Source organism: Rhynchophorus ferrugineus, unplaced genomic scaffold (assembly GCF_030347505.1).
Source record: "Rhynchophorus ferrugineus isolate W39M unplaced genomic scaffold, kcgeb_rfMv2 rfM4, whole genome shotgun sequence".
NCBI classification, from domain to species: domain Eukaryota; kingdom Metazoa; phylum Arthropoda; class Insecta; order Coleoptera; family Curculionidae; genus Rhynchophorus; species Rhynchophorus ferrugineus.
In genome coordinates this window covers 10262133-10285879 of record NW_027472583.1, presented here as the reverse complement: position 1 = coordinate 10285879, position 23747 = coordinate 10262133, and the positions used below count along the sequence as shown (strand labels likewise).

The 23747-nt window shown below is 34.0% G+C and overlaps 2 protein-coding genes across 25 annotated transcripts in view; one reads left to right on the top strand and one right to left on the bottom strand.

The window, feature by feature from the left end:
- Ppn (proteoglycan-like sulfated glycoprotein papilin) overlaps nt 1-8552 on the top strand; it is a 160911-nt gene extending 152359 nt beyond the window's left edge. For 4 of the 11 annotated variants that reach the window (XM_076403048.1, XM_076403046.1, XM_076403045.1 and 1 more), the window contains 9 exons: nt 31-228; nt 654-893; nt 950-1153; nt 2651-2787; nt 2859-3009; nt 5598-6218; nt 6798-6953; nt 7015-7128; nt 7858-8552. In XM_076403048.1, coding sequence (XP_076259163.1) covers nt 31-228; nt 654-893; nt 950-1153; nt 2651-2787; nt 2859-3009; nt 5598-6218; nt 6798-6953; nt 7015-7128; nt 7858-8045 — 2009 coding nt within the window. In that variant the 3' untranslated portion in view covers nt 8046-8552. Of the gene's footprint in view, nt 1-30; nt 229-316; nt 500-653; nt 894-949; nt 1154-2650; nt 2788-2858; nt 3010-5597; nt 6219-6797; nt 6954-7014; nt 7129-7857 lie in introns of all 11 variants that reach the window. The other 7 variants (XM_076403044.1, XM_076403041.1, XM_076403040.1 and 4 more) reach the window with 3 other exon arrangements.
- Nucleotides 8553-9045: 493 nt separating this feature from the next.
- The window catches only part of Atpalpha (sodium/potassium-transporting ATPase subunit alpha), a 71128-nt gene continuing 56426 nt past the window's right edge, over nt 9046-23747 (bottom strand). For 10 of the 14 annotated variants that reach the window (XM_076403053.1, XM_076403061.1, XM_076403057.1 and 7 more), the window contains 6 exons: nt 21647-23362; nt 18769-19070; nt 16673-16767; nt 11122-11296; nt 10822-11054; nt 9046-10355 (listed from right to left, as the gene is read on the bottom strand). In XM_076403053.1, the coding sequence (XP_076259168.1) occupies nt 10235-10355; nt 10822-11054; nt 11122-11296; nt 16673-16767; nt 18769-19070; nt 21647-23362 (2642 nt within the window). In that variant the 3' untranslated portion in view covers nt 9046-10234. Of the gene's footprint in view, nt 10356-10821; nt 11055-11121; nt 11297-13564; nt 13660-14347; nt 14443-16672; nt 16768-17959; nt 18055-18768; nt 19071-21646; nt 23363-23747 lie in introns of all 14 variants that reach the window. The other 4 variants (XM_076403055.1, XM_076403065.1, XM_076403056.1 and 1 more) reach the window with 3 other exon arrangements.

Here is a 23747-nt window from a genome sequence, read left to right as displayed (position 1 = left end):
ATGATTTCTATTCACCCTGTAATGGTTTAGACGTCTGCAATATGGATAAGGATCCAGGTCCGGGTGAATACTATTTCAACAAGATATACTATAACAGAGAGACGAAACGCTGCGAGCCCTTCATATATGGTGGACGGGGTGGAAACGGAAACAGATTCCAGTACGAGGAAGAGTGTAAACGGGAGTGCGTGGTCGTGGAGGAACCACAGCAAAACTTAACAAGTACCGGTAAGTGCCGAGTCTTTAAACCATTCTAAACTCTTTATCTACTTCTACCTTTCCACTAACATTCTTCTTCAAATAACGCTCCATATAGAAGTGTGTCAGCTACCGGCTGACCAAGGATCTTGCGAGGAAAGGAACATGAAGCGGTGGTACTTCGACAACACCCAAGGTGAATGCAAAGCGTTCATCTTCAGTGGCTGCGGAGGAAACCCGAACAACTTCAGGGATTTCAAAACCTGCATCGAGTACTGCAAAGATTTTCTGCCGCGTCCTCGTAAGTGGAGGACTTACCTCTTGCTTACTCGATAACCTCGCACCGCAACTTCTATTTTAAGGCTTTCCGCACACTTTCGAATAATCAGTCTCGGACTGGATGCTCGTCTCGCCTCACTAGTACGACTCAGTTAATAGATTATCGTAATTTTCAGCCGAGAAAGAACCGGACGGTCTCTCCACCGCAGAATGCCAGTACCAGTTCGAACAGTGCAACTCTCTCACCTGCTCTTACGGCACAGAAACCTATACCGATAACCATAACTGCAGCGTATGCAGGTGCGTGGATCCTTGCAGAGGCATACAGTGCGAACAGGACACCAAGTGTGGAATTGATCTGAACACGAACAAAGTGTCGCCGGATGATGCCGAATTCATTGCGGTATGCAGAAAACGTAAGCGTGGATCTTCCTTAAATCTATATCCGTACTAATTATCTTCATAAATACAGTCAACAAAACCGGATCTTGCCCTCTATCGACTAGTTTCGATGCCAACTGCGAAAGGGAATGCGAAACAGACGCGGATTGTTCTTCTATATTAAAATGTTGCTCAACAAATTGCGGCTCGGTGTGTACCGAACCTGAGAGGCCCCAAGAATTGGTGACCCAGGAGGTGGCTCCTGCTTATTCCACACCGGCAATAGAAGATCTATGTGAGTATTGTTGACTATCTTACATTAGAACCTGACTTTCATTTCAATAGATCAACGATCAAATTATTCATTCAATTATACTGCTCATCGTTGAAAAGGTTTCGAACTCATATTAGTCGATGGCAAAAAGCATTAAAATGTCTAAAAAAATCTTATTTATTAGGCGCTTGCATGTGTAGGAATGTTCGTCGGGTCGGTCAGTCGGTCGAAATGTGTGGCTGCCGCTGCGATTATTTGTCAGAACACTCACTACTATTTTTGGAAGGAATTTGCACGAGAACTGAAAAACACTGGTTTAATTATCACTAGTTTATTTCGATATTGAGTGATACATGTGGTCGACGGGAGAATTGACAGGATATTAGGTTACGTATAGGAAGTACGGTAGCGCTGTGGAAGTGGTACTATTACAGGGGGATGGAAAAAAGAGAAGAGAGCGAGACATCGTCGTGATGGTCTTTTATACCCTGGAACTGCATGGTACCAATTCACCGGCGTTGCCAACCTTTGTACTTGTTGACGTATTCGTGGTGGCCTAAAGGGTGGTGTCGATCGCCACACATGTATTGAGTCAGCGACATCTGTTGGCGAAAATGCGAAATATTAATGTGAACAACTGTCTTACCTTACTGTTAGATTCGATAGCTTTAGCATTTCTCTAAATAGATTAAAAGTTTTTTTTTTATTTAGATTTTCGACATTCGAATTACTTTTATTATTTGATTTGAAATATGCTTCCAAAGAGCATCAACTATGTTTTAAAACCTACGGTATCAACGATTTAATGAAACTGATGAATATATAAATTTGTGATGTCAACGTTCCAATGTTGCCGCATCAACTCTGAGTTTTAATTCAGCTTGGCTTTGACATACAACAAAATTATAATCTAAATAAAGTAATCGAACAAAAATGTTATCAAATATAATTTATTTTAGCATTATAGTACATCTAAAAACTACAGTTAATTATACAACCACAATACTTTATAGGTTGGAGTTATAAACTTTTATCACTATTAGTTTCAAGAATTTTGCATACGTCTGACAACCGGACGACTTTCACAGGCTCATTCATTTACGCTTTCGAACTAATCAATCGCTTTATAGAAATGAGCCACTTTCTGGTTACCACTTGTTCAGGTCAATACAGTGTCGATTAACTGGCACACAGTTTCGAAATGCTGAAAAAGCCCAAGAATAAATAGACAACTGACAAAAACTTGTATTAAATGAGAATTTGGTTAATATAGATTAATAGATAAAATCAATAGATGCATTTTGCATTATAAAGTGAAAAATGACCAGAATAGATGCAAGCACCTAATACAGCTAAATAACAATTAATGAAATAACATTTTTGACACATCTTACGACTATTATGAAGATTATTTAACCAATACTTGTGTTTTGTGGTTCGCTTTATTATCTCGACGTACTGCTCAGTCGGGTGACTTTTTTGACACACATTTTTTCTAAGACATTTTGCTTTTTTTAGCTATGTACGCTCCAAAAATTGACGTGCGAGTATTCCAACCAGAAGTCAGTGCTTTACTTGGCGACCAGGCTATACTTAACTGCGCTGTAAGCGGTAATCCCAATCCAAACATCAGCTGGAGCAAAGATAACGTTGTGGTAGGAAAATGACATCCTCGTTAACCAATACGCTGTCATTATTATTTCTAAAATTTCGTCCCGTTTTATAGATTGATGGTACTCAACCCAGATACAGGATTAAATTAGACCAGACGCTTCAGATCATCACTCTACATAAGACAGATTCCGGAGTATATCTTTGTACGGCTAACAATGGTGTTGGCCGACCTATTACCAACCAAATCAAGCTGGAAGTTCATGGTAAGGACATAAGATTTCTTATGTTGCAAATAAATAGTCATATTGTAAATTACTGTGTAAATAGTAATTTAGCGTGGGAAGTGTGTATAATAGTGGGTAATAATCTAAAACATAGCTGAAAAATATTTTTTATTACAACAATCCACTTGAAATAGAGTATCAAGATGTTATTGTTTGATCATCTCTAACATTTTAAAGATGGATATCAGTATCTGGTAATACTTATTTTATATTCAATAAAATTACTGTTTTATGAATGATAACATAACCTAAGATTAGACATCTGCCAACAACATAACCTCAAAATTGCATTTTTTTAAATTTCGAGTTTCTTGTCAAATAAATTGACATGGAAACACATGGATTGTTTGTAAAAACAATAAGGCTAAGCTTCATTAAAGGAGATAAACTTGCAATGGGTGGTTTAATATGCTTACAAAAGCTAACGTCTAAGACCAAGAATGTAGTACAAAGATAAAAAGAATATAGTATTTATAGTAGCAGAGCTAAATTAATAAACAATTTCATCTTATTAAAAATCACTTAATTGAATGATGCCATGCCACGTGAGCTAAACCAAGAAAATATTATTTACATACAAAATGATGTTTTTATTAAAAAGCATCAATGAAATAGTCATAAAAAATATTTTGGGAAATACATACTGATATATTAATACCGTAGTCGCCTTGCTTGTATATTAATGCAAGTACAACAGAACAGTAGTAATAAATTAAGATTGTACTAAGCATATCTAATGTAAAAAACTATAAAAAAATATGAATTTAAATATGAAAAATGAATCAACCATAATAACCAAAAAAACAAGCCAATCAGAGTTTTTAACGTCATTTATTTTATTTGAAATAAGCTTGAATTGATTATTTCTTTCAACATTTATAAATAGTTCCTATAATTAATCGGACACCGGTCAGATTTAATGTATAAAAACTCTTTCCGATATTTAACATACTTACTTAAGAAACATTATTTCTGCTGTCCCACTATTTACACAGTCAATCTAGTGTATACACTTACTTTCTAAAACACTATTTCTACTCATTACTAAATTTATATAATACTTTTTAGCAAATATATAAAAATGTAGATTGATGAGAAGTTAAAAATATTTTTCAGCTATTTAAAATGGTTTAAAACGAAAAAATTTGGATATATGTAATTAGCATGTTTAATTTTTATTGATTCTACTTTGGCCTGGTGTACATTTCTCTATTTCCAATAACATTTTCAGTAGTATTTCCACAAAAACTGCAAATTATATTATTTAAAGAATACTCAAGAGTTTAACAAAATGGAAATTTCAGATAACTTGCAGTTCTTGTCGGAAAAATTGGCATTTTCATTGGTTTATTGGGTTTTATCCGAAGAGTAAAGATACAAAAATTATAAGAAATAATAATTCCATTTAATTGTTAAGTAATTTTTATTATATATATGCATCACTCAATAAGTATCTGGTCTGACATAGATGACGTATATGATTTCTAAATAGTAACCACAAAATAGACAGGCTTAGAATGCGATCTCCCATATATAGAGTTGTAACCAAGTTTTGTTCGTCCAAGTCATCTGAGGACGCGCAAAGCAGGTTTATACATTTTTATAAAGTATTTTATTTAAATACTAGTTAACATTTGTATAAACAAAATACATCAAATAAAAGTACTTAGTGTGTTTGGTGTTCTACTGTCTGGTTCTTATTAATATGAAGTTGAAACCACAGATACGTTTCAGAAACCTCTCAGTTTACTTCAAAGAAAGTAAAAATATAATATTTCTAAATCTTTTTGAAGATTCTAATGTGGGCTGAACAAGTACTGATTCCAATATTTCACTTGCAACCATATTTTCCTTTTCGGTAGGTTAAGAGAAATGATCTGTGAATATATACATATTACGTATTTCAATTCATTTATCAATGTAGATTTCAATGAAAGACTTATTATTAAAATTGCAATTAGGAATTTCATCTTGGTTAAGCAATGATGTCTATAATTGGATGCATAATCATCTGATCGGTCTGAAAAGCAAAAAATAAACCTTCCTGTTCGAAAAGTGCATGTAGAAAATCAAAAAGGTTTCCTAAGGTTTATCATTATTTACTTTAAAAAACCATTTCTAGGCTAGAACAGAATACTTCCGAATGTAATTAATTTTATTTGAACCTTGACATCGAATTATAATTCGCTGGTAAACAGTAAGTGTCAATATATGTCGATTATCAAGAAAAAATGGATAAAAATCGACTACCATATATCTGAATCAATAAATAGTGTAATAATTATAATAACAAACAAAGCGTTTTACAAAAAAGGGCATGTAAAAGCTTTGGAAAGAACCCCGAAAGAGAATTTCTAAAAAAAATATTGTCTTAGCTATACATATTGAGTCATGTTAACCAAAAATAATAAATCTGCTATATCTTTACTTTTATAGACAAATCCTAAAACTATTCACTTTCAAAACTAATTTTCAAAATTGAATAACATCTGACTTCTTGATAGTTTCCACTCATTTAACCAGTAGCGTAGCTCAACTAACCGCTCGATATTTAACCCGAAATTTAGATTCGCCTCAGCGCGAAGCCAGCATTTTGAACGCTCACGATCCCGAGCTGCAGCTAAGCAACGTGGTGACCTCGTTTAACTCACCCGCCACCCTCAACTGTTACGCTCTAGGCTGGCCGTTCCCCGCGGTTACCTGGTGGAAAGAGGACGAACTGATCCCGTTGAGAAACCGGGAGTTCGAGGTGACCAAAGACTATTCCTTGATCATACATTCGGTCCACCTCAGCAATCTGGGCGTGTATACTTGTCAGGCTTACAACGGTTACGGGAAAGCTTCCAGTTGGTCTGTAACGGTTAAGGCCCAAGGTCCTTATTACAGCACCAACAACGAAGACGTTAAGTACCTTCAATACGTTGTAAACCCTGACCAAAGTGTTTCCACTCCCCAACCGCATCCACCTCCCACCCTTGCCCACACCACATCAGCCCCTTCCACACATAAGATTAGAAATTTTACCACTACCACTACTACCACAACCACCACCACCACAACGACGACAACTACCACTCCTGCTCCGGTAACCCACACAGAACCAGATCAAAAAATATATACAGAGTACGATCCCAATGCCATAGTGCCTGAATTACCTGAAGCTGCAGGTTATGCACCAGAATATATCGGTAAAGTATTTTACTACTAAAACCGGGAATGAATTCTTATCAGTGCAAAAGATATCATCACGAGGTGTAGAAGATCCTTTATTACAGTTGGAACTAAAGTTCTAGAAACCTCAAGATACTTGACTCCTTCTGACAGATGCACAGACCCGCAAAGCTAGTGCAATATTCATGTATATAAAGGATCAACATTTAGTGAACTTCTGTGTCATATAATTGAGCACATTAATGATTTTTGGTTATTTTAATTATTCACTGATCCATATTCGCTTTTTTTAATTATATATTTTTCATATTACTGAAGAATTACAAAACATCAGCCTAAAAAGATAAGAATTAATTCCTGCTTTTAATATAAAACAATTAACGTTACACAAAGATTTATGACTCAATCATTTAGCTAGTCTTACTAACACTGTAAAGATATTCCTTTAGTAATTATTTAGTGCATGATTTTACGTAAACTATTAACTTTCATCTCTATTATTTCTTTGCTGTATTCTATTCTGCTCAATCTTTGACCATCTAACGGTAATTAATCAAATATTCCTACAATACATTGATAAAAATGAATGATTATAGTACCAGTAAGAGCCAACATCACCACCAACGATCAAAGATACCGAACTGGAAGTACCATTGAGATCAACTGCGATGTTAGAGGTTATCCGGAACCTAAAACGCGCTGGTTCAAAGATGGTGTTCAGATCAAATCGAGTGACAGGATCAGCATTTCCGGTATGCAGTTGTTCACGAATGGGGATGGATGTTTATAAAAATGATGTTCTTTGCGTTTCAGATACTTACACATTGATCATCAGATCGGCAGAAAAAGCTGACTCCGGAAAATATCAGTGTGAGGCCACAAATACTTATTCAACTGCAGCCAGCTCCATTAATATATCAGTCGAAGGTAATATTCGTTTACAAATGCCTGGTTCAATTTTATATATCAATATCAATCAATATCAATTTTTTATCAAACAAAATTATGAAACAAGAATCTGAATTATATGGTGAATTTATAGAATTTACTCACGATATTTATCAAGTTCTCATAAATATTAAGTCTGGAGAAAAGTCATTTTCAAAAATTATTTTTTACATCAAATATTCTTATTTACTATCAGGTACTTTAGTTTGTTACTTTTGTGGTTCCTGGTACAAAAGGTGCATCAAGTGGTATTTACAGGCTTCTTTTTTCATTTTACCGCCTTTGATTCGGTGGTATTAAATTCTAAATATACCACCAGCAACATTATTTTTAACATTTCTTTTACTATATAAATCACATGTGTCACGTACATTAGAAATTGTTTTACACTCATCAGCAATTTTGTTTCAACAAACAACTTAACAAACAAAATAAATTAGCACTTGATGGAAATAACCACCAGTCTAAGCTACCACAACCTTCACATTTTTTATAAACTTAAAATGAAAGTCTATTCTCTCTATTAGAATATTTGATCTTATTGAACCACTTGAACCGCTCCAATTATTTCAACCTGACAAGATAATTTAATTTCATCAAACGTTTTTTTCGTATTTAAACATTATCATAAATATTTGAAGACATGTTTATGCATTAATATTTTATTTTCTGATATCGCAATAAAAACGTTTAATTTGTTATCTATAGGTATCTACATCAACCCGAATTGCACCGACAACAAATTCTTCGCCAACTGCCAGCTGATCGTCAGCAGCCGGTACTGCAACCACCGATACTACGCCAAGTTCTGCTGCAGATCATGTACGGAAGCCGGACAATTACCAGTGAACGGACAATCAGAGAAACAAGAAGCTTTAGACTATAACACCATTTAAAAGCTTTAGAACATTTTAAGAATTCTGCCGAGTTCAATTATGCATCACTTAAGCAGATTACTTTACATTGTAATTTAAGTATTAATTTTGATAATGTTACAAGGCAGATGTTACTAGTCTTTACAAAATACTCTTATAACAATGGGCCATTATTAAGTGTGTTAGTTACTCTGTCAATTCTGGAGAACACAAAATGATTCTAAACTACACTATCTATCCATGACAATATTACTGAAACATAGCAGCTAAATCAGATATCATAAATTTGGTCACTACAGCACATGTTGAAAACTTCTCCAGAACAGACCACTTTTCTTTATTTTTTCAGGATGTGTGAATGAACGTCGATATAATAGGACTTGTAGATAATTTCCAAAATGGTTCGATTTAAATTTCGTGCAATTCATAATATGTACATATATTTTTAAAAGCGTTAATAATTTATGATTGTAATGTAAAAATGTTCACTGTAAAATTACTTAAAGATATAATTTTTATTTATACGTATCAGGCAGTGTTTTAATTACCACTACTAGCCCATGAATCTATTTAAAATGAAGATCAAGTTATATGAAGTCAATTTTTATATTAATTAACATTAGTCTTAAATATTCTAATTTCACTGTTTAAAGGTTTTTAGTAAGTTGACTTAAAACATTATTGAAGTAAAACTAAACAGTGATAAAATCTTCTGACTGCAACCTTTTCCCACATATATATTGTTGAACTTGAAAAAAGTTACATATCACTAAAACTATTGAGTGACTAGAGTTGATGATATTTTAAAATTACTTTAGAACTGAACTATGTACAGGACTATGTGTTTATTTTTTGTTGCTCCCACTTATATATGCATATTCGGCTTTCTTGGCAAATGCGCATATCAAGCGTTAGAGGAGCAACTGAAAACCAAAGTAAACTGTTATTCTATACCAAAACCCAGTATTTATTGAAAATTATTACTTTAATATCAAGAAGAGAGGAAAAAAAAACAAATCCATAACACTATCATCCATTTTTATTAACCCAAATTTATACAGCGTCATTATATACTAAAAAATACGAACGTGAAAATAACACAAAAGCGGTAGAACAGAAAAATAAAACGTAAAAACAATTGTTTCACTTAAAATTATTTACAATAATAATGATGCTGTGGTCATCTGGTCACGGACCAGAGGGGCGTTTACAATTACCAGATAACTAGGTGAACCAAACGGGTACCCTACGGAAGCGGTGGTGGTGACAGAGTTCGGTGTGCGCCAAGAATCAACCAGACCGGTAGATGTGGGAGGAGGAGACTCGAACCGTTACTATAAGACGGACGAGGGGGGACGGGAGATCGTTCTCTGGGGGATGGGAGGTAGTGAAGTGTGTTATTGTATGTATCAACGGTAATTTCTCGCAAAACGAATCCTGTCTCACTTATTAATATTATCATATATTTTTTTATTTAGTCATGTGTATTGAGCACGACCTTGGTTGACACAATACAGTTCAACGACACAAATACAATCAGCTAAACCTAAGTATTGAAAGCCTAAAAATAATACTAAAAATCTTGTATTCATCAATGATTTTTTTGTTTGTTTTCGATTTAAGGGGAGCGGGGTAGAGTACTAGTAGTGTGGGGGGGCGGAGAGGCGTGGCGGCTGGGCGTGACGTAACGAGAAACAAGCGCCCGCGCCCAGCAGCACCCTCTGGCAGCGGCGGCGGCGTCCAACAAGGTAACCGTTTCAAACGATGCTTGGAATGCTTCGACAATCGAAAACAGCCCCGAATCGAAACGAGTGACGACGAGGGGGCGTTGGTATCGGCGCGGACTGAGCGGATTCAAGGCCCGCGCCAGTCCACTCCGACCTTGTTTTCTCTTCTTCCTCATCAAAATTGATTCATTAATTTAATTTAATTTTACTTTATATTATATTATTAATTATATAAACTGCGTAAAAGCAGTGAATAATTCTAGTTAGCAACATGATTTGTACAACAATCGATAGAGAATGATACCATTCATATGGGACAATGTCCAACACAGAAAAACGAAACGAAAATAGAGGGGCAGCCCCCCCTCCGGTGCGATCGACGACGGGTCGCCGACACACGTCACTGGCAAGTGCGGGATTGGTTGGTGGGGGGATGAGGGGGCGTGCCTGATGGCAGTTGGGAATGGCGCGAAGGGTGGCGACTTAATAGTAGGTCTCCTGCTCCAGCCAACCTCCTGGATTACGTCTCAGGTAGAATCTTCTCACTTCGTCGTAGATGAAGATCGAGAGCATGAACGGTATGGCCGGTAACCACCAGACGAACCTAAAATTAAAAAGAATAGTAAAAAAATTAATAACAACGACTTTTTAATCAGAAAGTTTAACTTATGTTTATCATTCAATCACTGGACCTAAATCACATGACAAATTAATTGATAAAACTTTATTATTAAGATACAAATGTTTATGAGTTCGCTTTACACAGCCAACATTCGTGCGTCAAAGAAACGCCAACTTGGCTGAAAACATTGTGTGTGCTTGTGATTTAATTTTATAGGCAATTTTATAATGTATATTCGTTCTAAAAAATAGCTTTTCCTTAAAATATATATATATAGATCTAATAGAGATATATATAATTTTAATCATATAGAATGTGGTGTATATGTGTTGACATATATCATTGAAACTTGTCAACAGTGGCGCCATTATAGTCCTGAAGACTTTGTAAGTGATTAAATGATAAAAATATTTCCTAATAAAAATAATATACTTTTCTTTCTACTTACTTCAGAGGGAACATCCTTAAACCTTTGTCCATTCCGGGTGTGTAAGATAGGAAGCAAGCCAAGGCAGTCTCGAACACAAGACCGAAGTTCAGAGCCCAGTTTCTCATTCCTTGGTGGACGATAGAATTCCTTCTGGTCTTGCAAATAATCAAATCGGCCCATTGTACCACGACGATGGAAACGAAGAAGGCGGTGTGGCAAGTGTATTCGAGAGTCTTACGATCTTTGTAGGTCTGAAACGCGAGCAGATGTCGTTGAAAATATCGCGATGTTCAAATAGAGTGAGAAAATGCAACTAACCCATTCTTGACCGTAGGAGTCAGACAAATCGTTGATAGCCTTAGAATCCCAGTGTTTCCTGATGCCAAACAACTTCATAGGCAAAAATCCGTTCTCAGCCATGATCACGAAGTAGACGAAGAAACCGGCAGCTGCTTGGATCATACCGATTTGTCCGTAAGCCATGGAGATCAACCTAAACAGGAAATCGACCATCATCAGTACGGGTTCTTCAAAAAATATTGTTGAACACTGAAAAACAATATTCAAGCAACTCCACAACATCATTCGGTTGCCCAAAAACTGTTTCGTGACATCGGCAAGAAGCAACGTGCAATATTACAAGCTGCTAAACAACATGCGATATTCTCGTAAATCGTCAATATTAAATTAGTATTCGTTCATAGTGTTTGGTGTTATACAATATGTACAATATATGTAGTAAGATATGGTGTACATTTATCAGCGATACTTCTGCTTTGACCTCCCGCGCTCGAAACTCGAAGAAAAAGGGAAGAACATCAAGTGCTTCCACGAGCATAACTCCAGAAAATGGAACAGAAATCAGTCCTCTGTAAACGGTTAAAAGCAAAAAGACAATTTATTTACCGCATTGTTTCAATCCACTGGAGTTATACGAGGAAACATCGGGACCTAGTAGAAAAGAATTTAATAAAGCCGATCATGCATCAAGTAATGTTTACCTCTACACATTATTGACATTTCTAACACTGGTCTTTTCGATGTGTGTGTATTTATATCGGTATATATATAACACTTCTAAGTAGTAAAGATTTCTAAAAAAAATTCAATCCTAGAAGTCAGACTAAAACAACAAAAGCGCTGGTTCACGTTCGTGGACTGTTCTGGTGCAAATAAAGGTAACAAATATCATCCAGGAGCTAAGAACATCTCTCTAACACTGCCCGAATCCGGACCAAAATTGATGCTCTATCTACGGATGCTCTAAAATTACACAAATTATACCTCGGCATCGATTACAATTAACCTAAACAATGAAATGTTCGTCTTTTACTCTATCAGTCTACTGCTAAGATAAGTAGGATGTCCCATCTAAAATCCTATGATCCAATGGTACAAATCAGCACCAACATTATAAGCTCAAATACAAGATACAGAAACGGTGCAATCTGTGATCTTCATTTTCAGAATTTGTCAAAGATGACTCTACACAAGCTCAGACTTCAAAGATCTGGGAGATAACTATTGACATATACAGAATTATATTCAAAAAATATCAGGATGATATTATTAGGACATAGTCCAAAAACAAAGGAAAAAATACCGTTACAAGAACGTTAATTATTCTAATTGGATATTAAAAATAACCAATGAGGAAGCAAAAGAACTATCAAAAAAGCATCCTTTTTACGCATAAAAATTTAATTGTTATTAGACATATATATATTAGAACCCGTTGAACCCTCAAAGAGGATGTTTATTTATAACAAATGGATTGCACGACAGAGACATACCAACTATTTTTTGTAAAGGTAGACAATCCTATCTTGGGCCTATTGGATTAGGGAACTAATTTGAACCATTTGATCAATAAGAATTTAAAACACGACAACTAAAAAAAAACCAAAGAAAGATTAAAGTGAAAAAAACTCTAGTCAAACAAAACCTGAATAATTTATTATTATGCGTAAAAATTTAGATTTTCTCATAAGGAAAATTTACAAAATACAATCTATCAGTTCTAATAAGTGAAGCCTAAACAAACTAAACAAAAAATATATAGCCAATTAACAGGGGTTTTTATAACATTAATTGATTTCTTAAGAGTCCTAGCTACAAGTAATAGAAATTAGATTTTGTAAAAATAAAAAAAATCTAAACATTCTTTTCTCTTGTTTTTGTACAGTGGTAATGTTTATAATTCCTGCGGATACCTTAACAATTTTGTTCTGAAAGTGAAAGGAATGGGTGAAGGACGGTGTGTGGTTATATTGACCACTGCTAGTGCCGAGGTAGTTATTTGTGTGGGTGCCACGACACCATTCAGAATACATTTACATCCAGTACTATGTATATATCACTGATGCCAGAACTAAAAATCGCCAAAAGGTCAACGTTTACACCAATCAGTGACTTCAATTTCCTGCTAAAACATTTTTATCACAAGATATACAGCAAAACTTAAAAACAGTATAAGATTACTAAAATAATAAAAATATTTACTATTAAAATATTAAAGTATTAAATTAGAATGTTACAGGGACAATACTATAACAAATAACTCATGTTCATGATATATTTTCTAAAATTAACTGTGTAATAAAACATCAGAACTTGAAATTTAGGTGAAAAGGATAAATCTGACACGGATTGGTCATGTTAAAAAATGAAAAAAAAACAGACCTAAGGCAATTTAGTTCTGGCAATTGAGAAATGGCATCAAAACCTTTTCTTTCCGATGTAAATGTATCTACAAACCCACCTGCGGTTTACCAGGTTGTCCCTATAGGGATCACGTGGTTGCCTTTTCATAATGTCGCTCTCTGGAGCTTCGTAAGCCAAAGAAATTGCCGGCACCTGCATGGAGGAAGCCAGCCAACCGATTAGATCAACCAAAGTCGAACGAAAACAAGTTTTTTGTTCAATCGTATTTATAGTTTCAGTTTTTAATAGTGTGTAGAGGGTGGGAATTGGGAGGAAATAGGTCCGAACCCACTACAGATACGGGAGAACAGCAAAGGTGATAAAATCAAATCACGATTACGAGGCCAATAACAATGATAAAACCCAAAAAACAAGTAAACAAGCGCGTGAGGTACGTTACAGCAGTGACAAACCATTCAGCTTACACACCGAGCGTACGGAACCAAAAAGTACCGGCACTACGACGGTCCTGGTTGGTTCCTCACAGGGAAAGCAAAAAATCAGTGCAAACCAAACAACCGCGCGTGTTCGACGGATGAAGTTCAGATGAATTGATGAAAATCGCACCCGTAGAAAGCTTTCCTCCACAATAATAAGAGGAAAACCTTCGTGGGCGCGAAAGCAGAAGTTCTCGCAAGATTCAACACAGATATGACTGATAACTATATAAAATAATATATACAAACTTAAAATAAGACTAACAAATAAATTAACAAAAACTATATCATATATATGACGAATATCTTTCAAATAAGGTTACAAGAACACATAGAGACAGAGATAGAGGTAGAGAGAGGTAGAGTAAGATAAATATGAGAGGAGACCACCAACAATTGGTTACCTTTCATTCACTAGCTTATCGCTAAAAGGATTTCTAGGCCTCCTCTTCATTATGTCAGATTCCGCTTCTTCATATGCCAATGATATGGCAGGTACCTGAGCTCAATGAAAAATATACGTCATAAAAATAATAAACAAAAAAACAACGACGAAAGTTGACGCACAGTAACACCACAAACGGAACATAAAAAAGAAAGTCGAGGAGCACCTCCTCAATCACAATATATATCCTCAGCAAGTGCTAATATGTCATTAACATCTAGTTCGAGAAAAATACCACCAATAACAATATCTTCGTAATCAAAGATCCAAATAAGAAAATCATATTCTGCAAAGCTGGATGATACTGAATCCAAAAATGTTGAATATAACTATCTTAATGAAATTAATGGAATATAAATAAATTACAACCAGATAAAAATTTGGAAAAAATGATCCAATATTATTTTACCAGATACATCATCTCAACAGAAAATTAAATTTGGATATTATATCAAAAACAGCAAATATCAAGATGATTCCTCAAATTAATAGAAAACTGTTTCAACAGATTTTAGAAAAAGTATTGATTTTCTTTTACATACAGACATCATTTGATTATAGTAGTTCTTATTATAATTATCATTATTATAGTGTATAATTGTAAGGAATTATGTGCACTATGAAGTGCATCGAAAAATATGCACCCGCTAAGAAATAACAAAGAAACTTTACACCAAGAAAATTGAAAAATAATTTAACGATATGGAAATGATTTAAGGTAAAACATAATTTAAAAGTTAACTTAATTATCAACGTATTGCAGGTGAAATTGAACTTTAATTATGGTTTATTTGATTCCTATTAACATTTAAAATAAACCACCTTTAAGTTTTTAATCGCTTTAGTTCAATCTGATTAAAATGTAAGACATAACAACGAAAGAAAACTATAACTCAATAAAATTGTATAAAAACTGAAATACAAAAATATTGATATACCCATTGTCACGAACATTGAAACAAAACAGAACCAACAAAGAAAAAGATAGAAAATAAACGAAAAAAAAACGTCGACTAAGATATTTGTTGATGACTGAACCTATCTGGTGATCACATATAAATGTATTGAAGCACTGTTGTGCATGCTCGAAGCAAACACGAAATAGCGTGATCTAAAAAGGTATCGAAAGAAAAAAAAACGTAAAACCAAACATAAAAAATGGAAGGACAGAAGTGTACTTGAGTGTAATATTGTTAATATTGTTTGTATCAGTCTATTCTAGATAAAATCTATATCAAAAGGGGGAAAATTCTAAAAGATTAGTTAAAATAAGGCAGGCATCAGAGTATTTTGATGATGGTAAGAGAAAATAACTACGTTTTCCATTAGTAGTCGATTATTATGTAATATTGTCAGTGAGTCAGTCAATATACACAAATAAACACAAAAAAGACATATTAAAACGAAAAAAAATGTTAATATTTCTGGTATATCTTCATCCATAACCAAGGTTTTAGTAAATAATAATTTACAAATTTTTATGCTTTGAAAGTTATTGTTTTAATATGATATATTATATTTTAATACTACATCATCTTTATTTTTTAGATATGCAAATACGATTTTGTATATACAAATTGTGAAGAAATACAGAAAAAGAACACCGATAGCAGTGAAAATGAAAATATTTTCCCAAATTTATCAGAATACAATTAGACCTCTGTCATTACAGATTTGGCAACTGTATAATATCACTCAATGCTATGTTTCACAAGATTTACAAAAAAAATGGGAATATTTATAAAATAAAAACATTGAATACTACTTAAATTGAATAGAAAAACTATTTGCAAAATACTACTTGAAATTGCTAGTTAGATCAAAGTAACTCAATAGGCAGAAAAGGTTAAATTATTAAGCAGTATAACAACGGTTGCACAACCTCAAATGGTTAATAAATACTCAGGAATGAGTAACGAATATTATTATAAGATTTCATACTGTAAATTTGTAACAAAAATTCATTACCAAATAAGAAACGAATCCTCCTTGGTTTTGTAATATTTGTAAATATACTGCTTCTTAGTTTAATATACATATCACTAAAATAGTTTTGATGTAGCCTTATCAAAAAGAACAGTCATCATTCTTATTTGAATCAACTAACCATACATATGGTGTATGCATATACAATTAAGTTAGTTAACTTCCAAAACATATGTTAGAATATTATCACCAAAAGCATAAATGTAAACGTTTGTAACATAAATGTTTGAAAACCACCACCAGGTTAAAAACACAAAATAAAACCAACACAAAAATAAACAAAGGAAAAATCAAACACCTATCGTTTACGAGCTTGTCGTGTAGCGGATCTCTAGGTGGTCGTTTCATTATATCTGATTCAGCTTCTTCATAAGCTAGAGAAATAGCTGGTACCTAAATCAAAAATAAAAATACAAAATAGAAACTGAAACATAATGTGTCAAATAAGTCGGTCAAGTATACTGATACTGGCGAGAGTTTGAGAATAAGCTAAGAGCTATTGAGATTTTTGCTAAATTAGCTAGTGATAATATAAAGATAAAAAAAGAATAAACAAGTTTTCATTTTTTTTTTCGAACATACCTGAAAATTTCTGTTGATATATCTGAATGATTCATTATTGTGGATATTACCATAAATTTTTATTCCTTTTAATTTAACTACTGTATTCTAATTCTTACAATTTTTAATTTTTCTTTAATATTTCCTAAACATCCCTAAAAAATGTTTCTAGAAAAATTTAATGTGTAATACTTCAAAAAGGTATTATTATAATTATAAGTTATACAACATCTAACAAGAAACAAGCTTAATGTTAATATTACTCCCTATATGTATCAAATATTTCACCCAAACCGAAAAAACATATGAATATATTGTTATGCAACTCTGCATACTGAAAAATAATATATTTGGATTATGCCCAATACTAACTTTTATTAGAAAAAATTAAAAAAACAATATTGTCTTTATTTAAGCCATTCTAAACATTTGCACAGTGTTCTAGACACGTTATAGATTAGAAAAATTATGCATTGTGTTGAAAGTCGGTGAGTAAAATAGTAATGCATTGACATAAGGGTAATCTTTAAATATATTTGTGTGTGTGTAGTATAGTATGAAAATTAATAATTGATAAAACAAATATTTGTTTCACAGATCAACACAGCATGATTTAATTCCTTTATGATTATTTAGTAATAAAAATATGGTAAATAAAAAACTACAACAATTAATTCATTAGGGAACAATTTGAAAACTATATATGGTAATATCCACAACACATTGGTTAACTACTTGATTATACTGTTCTAGTTATATCTACTTTATCAGAAAAAAAATTAAATCTGGGATGAAAAGGAGAGGCGTAAGTTGCCAAATACGAAAATAAAATATAGATATATATCGGAGCCTAATAATTAAGTGCACCAATGCCTCAACAGAAACAAAACGTTGAAAATAATAATGATAATAAGTCAATAAATAAAAAACAAAAGGTTCATTTAGATATCAAGTCTACATGCTCTCAAATCCAATACACGTTCTGCTCAAAAGTCTGCAAGAGTTCGGGCTCCCTTTTAAGTACCTTTCATTCACTAATTTATCGGTATACGGATTTCTGGGTTGTCGTTTCATAATATCCGATTCGGCTTTTTCGTATGCAAGCGAAATGGCGGGTACCTTGTTACAATAACATCATGTGTTTAAAATTTAAGAATTATCCCTTCGTTTTTGGTTTTGTTTAGAACAGAATCTGATGCCTATCGTTATTTATTCAGATCTAGGATGTACACTAGCATCAGTTATTATAATCTATGGTTTTGATACCTTTATAGAGACAAAAAACTAATTAATGCTCTCGAAGCCATCTCAAAAGAACAAAATTATGTTAAAAAATCGCTCAAGATATTTGCCCACTTAATTGTTAATAATATTAACCTTATCAAAAGTTAATTCTTTAAATTTAAATTTCACTATATTTGATGCAAGAAGAAATCTTATCTTCTATTATTAGTCTTTGGCTTAAGTCCCTTCCCCTTGTATATACTGCAGTGATGACAATTTAAGACATCTTCCCTAATCCTTGTTTCATATAATCAAAAACTGTCTTAGAATTGGCTGGATTAAAGTATATTTCCAAGAACGTAATATTATAAAAAAATTGAACCAATATATTTTCCTGTTAAAATATTACAAAAAAAGAAGTTTGAACATATAGAGCATTAATTATCACAGCTGTACTAGTTTTTGAATTAGTTTACATACATTTAAATGATAAATTAATCACTCAAAATGTTTAAATAATCAGACCAGCTAGTGCACCTTCCTTGAACTGAACTGTCTGGATAAGAGAACGAAGTAAAAAAGGATTATAACCGTTTTCACGGTACTTACCATGTCAGTTCCTAAATCGATGCAAAGAATGGTGACGGTGCCAAGGGGTAAGGGGATGTCGCAGAGGATAAATGCAAGGAATGGTGAGATTTCTGGAATGTTGGAGGTCAAGGTATAGGCGATGGATTTCTTCAAGTTGTCGAAAATGAGACGGCCCTCCTCAACACCGGTTACGATGGACGCGAAGTTGTCGTCGAGCAAGATCATGTCGGCGGCCTGTTTTGACACGTCAGAACCAGCAATGCCCATAGCTACACCAATATCGGCTTTCTTCAGGGCAGGGGAATCGTTAACACCATCACCTAAAACACAAAGAGAAATTTTAATCAAATTCCGTTATAAATTCAACAGAAAACATTTATACACAACAAACATTAAATGATCAAATATGATATAAGGATATCAAAAACCTTTATATATTGCTATTGTCTTTAGAAATGACAAAAAACATAAAATAATGTGTGAAAATATAGATTTCACACATAAATCTAAATAAAAAAGCTTGGGTGAATGTTGTTTACATCCACATATCAGTATAGTATACATGAAAAAATAATCCAGACTTAGTTAAAACACTGATTTCTTTTTTAGAGAGATTCAATTATGAACACAAATTATAGAAATATAGAAGGGGAACTCAAATAGGCACACCCGTAATCATCTTTTGCGCGTCCGAATCACTAGTGAGTCGGAGGTAAAAAGATTACAGATTTCTTTTCTATCTTTCGATTTGAAATTTTGTGACAGGTTATATTTGTTTGTTTTTTCTATTTGTGTGCATAATTGTAAGGAAATTTGTTGTTATGATGTTATTTTCCAAGATGTGAATGTTCAAATCAAATTATTTTGCAGAGGATTCTGCTCTAGTGCAGAAACGGTTTTTAAAAGTGCAACAATGATAAACTTCGGGAAACCTCTTATGATTTCCTACATGAAGTTTTGGAACTGGAAGGTTTATTCTTTACATTTCAGACCGACCAGATGATTATGGGGTCAAATACGGAATATCATTGCTTTACCAACAATTACTAATTGTAATTTCAATATAAATAATAGTAAGTCTTTCATTAAAGTCTACCTCAATAATTGAATTGAAATACATAGTATTCACAGATCATTTCCCTTAATCTATCAAAAAGGAAAATATACAAGGTAATATTGGAAACAGCAGATGCTCATCCTACATCAGAATCTTCAAAAAGAATTAGAGTACAAAGATCTTTTTTTTCTTAGGCAGTAAACTAAGAAGTTTAGAACAGACCAACCTGTGCATTCTTTCAAATTCATACTGATAAGAATCAGATAGTACAATACCAAAACGACTAAGTACTACCACATATACAGGAAATATAGCAGGCAAGAATAATATATATTTCTATGAATCTGTTATCAAATTATATTATCTAAATGTTACTTAACAATACCAGTAACTTATTTTAATTTGTTTGTGTGTGAAGATATCTTCTTTTTTATTTATCGACTTTTTTATTTATTGGCAGGAATGCAAAGAGCAAAATGGAAAATTTTGCATGGCTACATATAATATGGATAGTATCCAATTATATATGTATAGAAAGTGTATAAAGGAGATTTTGTAATCAAAACTGTAACATGTATTTACTATATTCAGTAAATTCAAATATTCTATTTTTAAATATATTTTGGACAAATATTTTTTTAAATTATATTTAAGGCAATTACAATGTAAAATCAGAAAATAAGTTACTAGTTGTCAGATTAGATATTGCTTTTTATATATTTTGATATGAAAACAAATACTTATTGCCCACGGACATATTTTTGAATTTCTAGGAGATTAATAAAAAATATATTTTTTGAAAATTAATCCACTTTGCGCGCCCTCGGGTGACTCGAGCGAACAAAACCTGAATAGAACTTTATACATGGGAGGTCGCATTCTAAGTCTGTGTATTCAATGATTATGAAGAAGAGATTAAAACCAAAATTAACATTTTACTTCAGAATATTTGTTTTACTTTTGTGGAATGTCGTTACTGTTAGAATACTAGCGAATATATTACTTTCATATGCCAACGCAAGATAATTCGACGATCCTCAAACTGTAATAAGCAACCCAACGAAGTCAGTTATATTAAAAATTATGAAAATCATCAACGAAAAATTAAGAAACCTCTAAAAAAAAGATTAAGAAATCGCAATTTCTCCTGAAACCTATTTTTAAGTCACGTGAAATTTCATAACATACCGTCAGAGTTTTGATCACGTCATAGCCATAGCAAAATAACGAGGCCTTTCATTAACATGTTTATAATTGGATAGATAACAAGGTAAACACAAAACAACAATTATATATTTTGGAACACAGACTTCTAAAAATAAATAACTGGCAAAGTGTCAAACGTGTCTATTTTCTATTTCCTCCAGTGACGCTCAATGAATGAATATTTCACGATAATTCGAAATAAATTTTCAATACATGGTATGAGAAAGTTTAAAGTTTCTAGAAAATTTAATCAATTTGAAATAATCTCGACAGTTGAAGACTATTATTCTCAAAAGGTACATTTGATGAAATTATTAAATAACGTAAAATAAAGAGAGGCATAAATATCTCTCAAGAAGACTGCTGAATCACAATTATCTTGTAAAGTTAAAGTCAGTGGCAAAGTGACATCCCAGACAAATATGCAAGTACTATTATCATGTACTAAAAGTTGCTAAAACCTTATGAAGTTAAGATGGATCAATAAATGTTTATTCATTCAAGCAGAAAAATGAAGGAATGAATTTTTGGCCTTTGTAACATTCTAAATCTCACAACAAATCAAGATAAGAATAACAAAATCGGCAATTTAAAAATAACGTTAAACTAAAGGATTTCTGATTCATATCTTACCGGTTACAGCAACAATAGCACCCATTCTCTGACAACCTTCGACGATGATCAGTTTCTGTTGAGGCGAAGTCCTAGCAAATACGATTTCGGTGTGGAATCTCAAAATCTCGTCCAATTGATCAGATGACAAATCCCTGAGATCTGAACCGTGGACGACAGCAGCTTTGGCTTCGCGTGGATTGACTTCGGAGACTGGAATATTGAGTCTTTGGGCAATATCCTCGACGGTTTCGTTTCCTTCCGAAATGATTCCGACGGATTTGGCAATAGCTTTAGCGGTGATGGGATGGTCACCGGTTACCATGATAACCTTGATACCGGCGCTTCTGCATTTGGCTACTGCATCGGGTACGGCGGCTCTGGGTGGATCAATCATGGACATGAGACCTACGAATCGGAGTCCGTCTAATGGGAAGTTAGGATCGTCGCAGTTGAATTTGTAGCCGATTGGGTATTTATCGCTGGGCAACATAAAATCGCAGAAGCCGAGTACACGTTCTCCCAATCCACCTAATTCCAAGTACGCGTTGTTGAATGCCTCCTTCATCTCCTCGTCCAATACTTTTTCCTTGCCGCAAATGAAAATGGTATTGCATCGTTCCAAAATACGTTCGGGAGCGCCCTTCATAACCAAAATGTGCCTGGGGTCGTTGGGATCTTCATTCTCGTGAATGGACACCTGATACTTGTTGGTAGAGTTAAATGGAATCTCGCACACTTTCTTGTTCTTCCTCCTGATGGTCATCACATCTCCTAACGCAAGTTCCATGCATTTCAATAAAGCGGCTTCGGAAGCATCACCGTTCACTTCTCTCTTCAAAATCGGAACGTTGTCCTGGCCAGGCTTGAATTCAGCTCGGTTGCAGAGAGTAGCGATCCTTGACAGTGCTTTGAATCCGGGACTAGTACGGTCGTATTGAACTCCGGACTGGTCTTCTGTCGTATCAGCCTCGATGATCTGGTTGTCGAACCACATGTGAGCTACAGTCATTCTGTTTTGTGTCAGTGTTCCGGTCTTGTCTGAGCAGATGGTGCTGGTTGAACCCAGAGTCTCTACAGCTTCCAGATTCTTAACAAGGCAGTTCTTGGAGGCCATACGTTTAGCTGTGAGGGTGAGACAGACAGTGACGGTAGCCAGGAGACCTTCTGGTACATTGGCGACAATGATACCGATAAGGAAAATAACGGCGTCCAACCAGTGATAGCCGAGGATGAAGGCAATAATGAAGAAAGTAACTCCAAGGAACACAGCCACTCCAGTGATAAGATGGATGAAATGGTGAATTTCTTTAGCGATAGGAGTCTCTCCTGTATCTAAACCAGAAGCCAACCCGGCGATCCTACCCATGACGGTGTTATCTCCGCAACTGATGACAACTCCCTTGGCGGTACCTTCGACGGCGTTAGTGGAGAAAAAGGCCAAGTTCTTGGTTTCAAGGGGGTTCTCGTGGGTGAATTCGGGACTTCTGCTTTGAGGTTCGGATTCGCCGGTAAGGGAAGAGTTATCGACCTTGAAGCCTCGGGATTCGATGATGCGGATGTCTGCCGGTATCCTGTCGCCAAACTTCACCTCGACAACATCGCCCAGGACCAAGTCTTCGGCGCGCAGTGTCAGTTTTTCGCCTTCTCTCAGTACGGTCGCAAACTGGGGTACCATGTTTTTGAAAGATTCCATAATCTTCGAACTTTTGCTTTCTTGATAGTATGAAAATATACCTGGACAAAGAAAAAAGTATGTAATATGTGTATAAAAACAAATTGATATGAATTAAATATAAGTTGTATATAAATAATATTCTATAATGCTATTGAAATAATTGTTGCTTTATTCAAGAGGGTACACGAGATTATTCATGGAAAACAATTTCAATGCCATGGGTAACTTGGCAATAACCCATTCTTGTAGTTGTTTATGGATCAAAGAAATAGTACCAGTATTTTTTAACATATACCTTTACCTACCATTATATGTGTTGACTGATGAATGTCTCCAGAATAAAATTAATATACAATATTTTTTATTTTAGACCTCCCACTATATTTTCTGTATTCAATGTCAAATTTACAATAATTTTGAGGCGATTTCCAACATTACAATTAC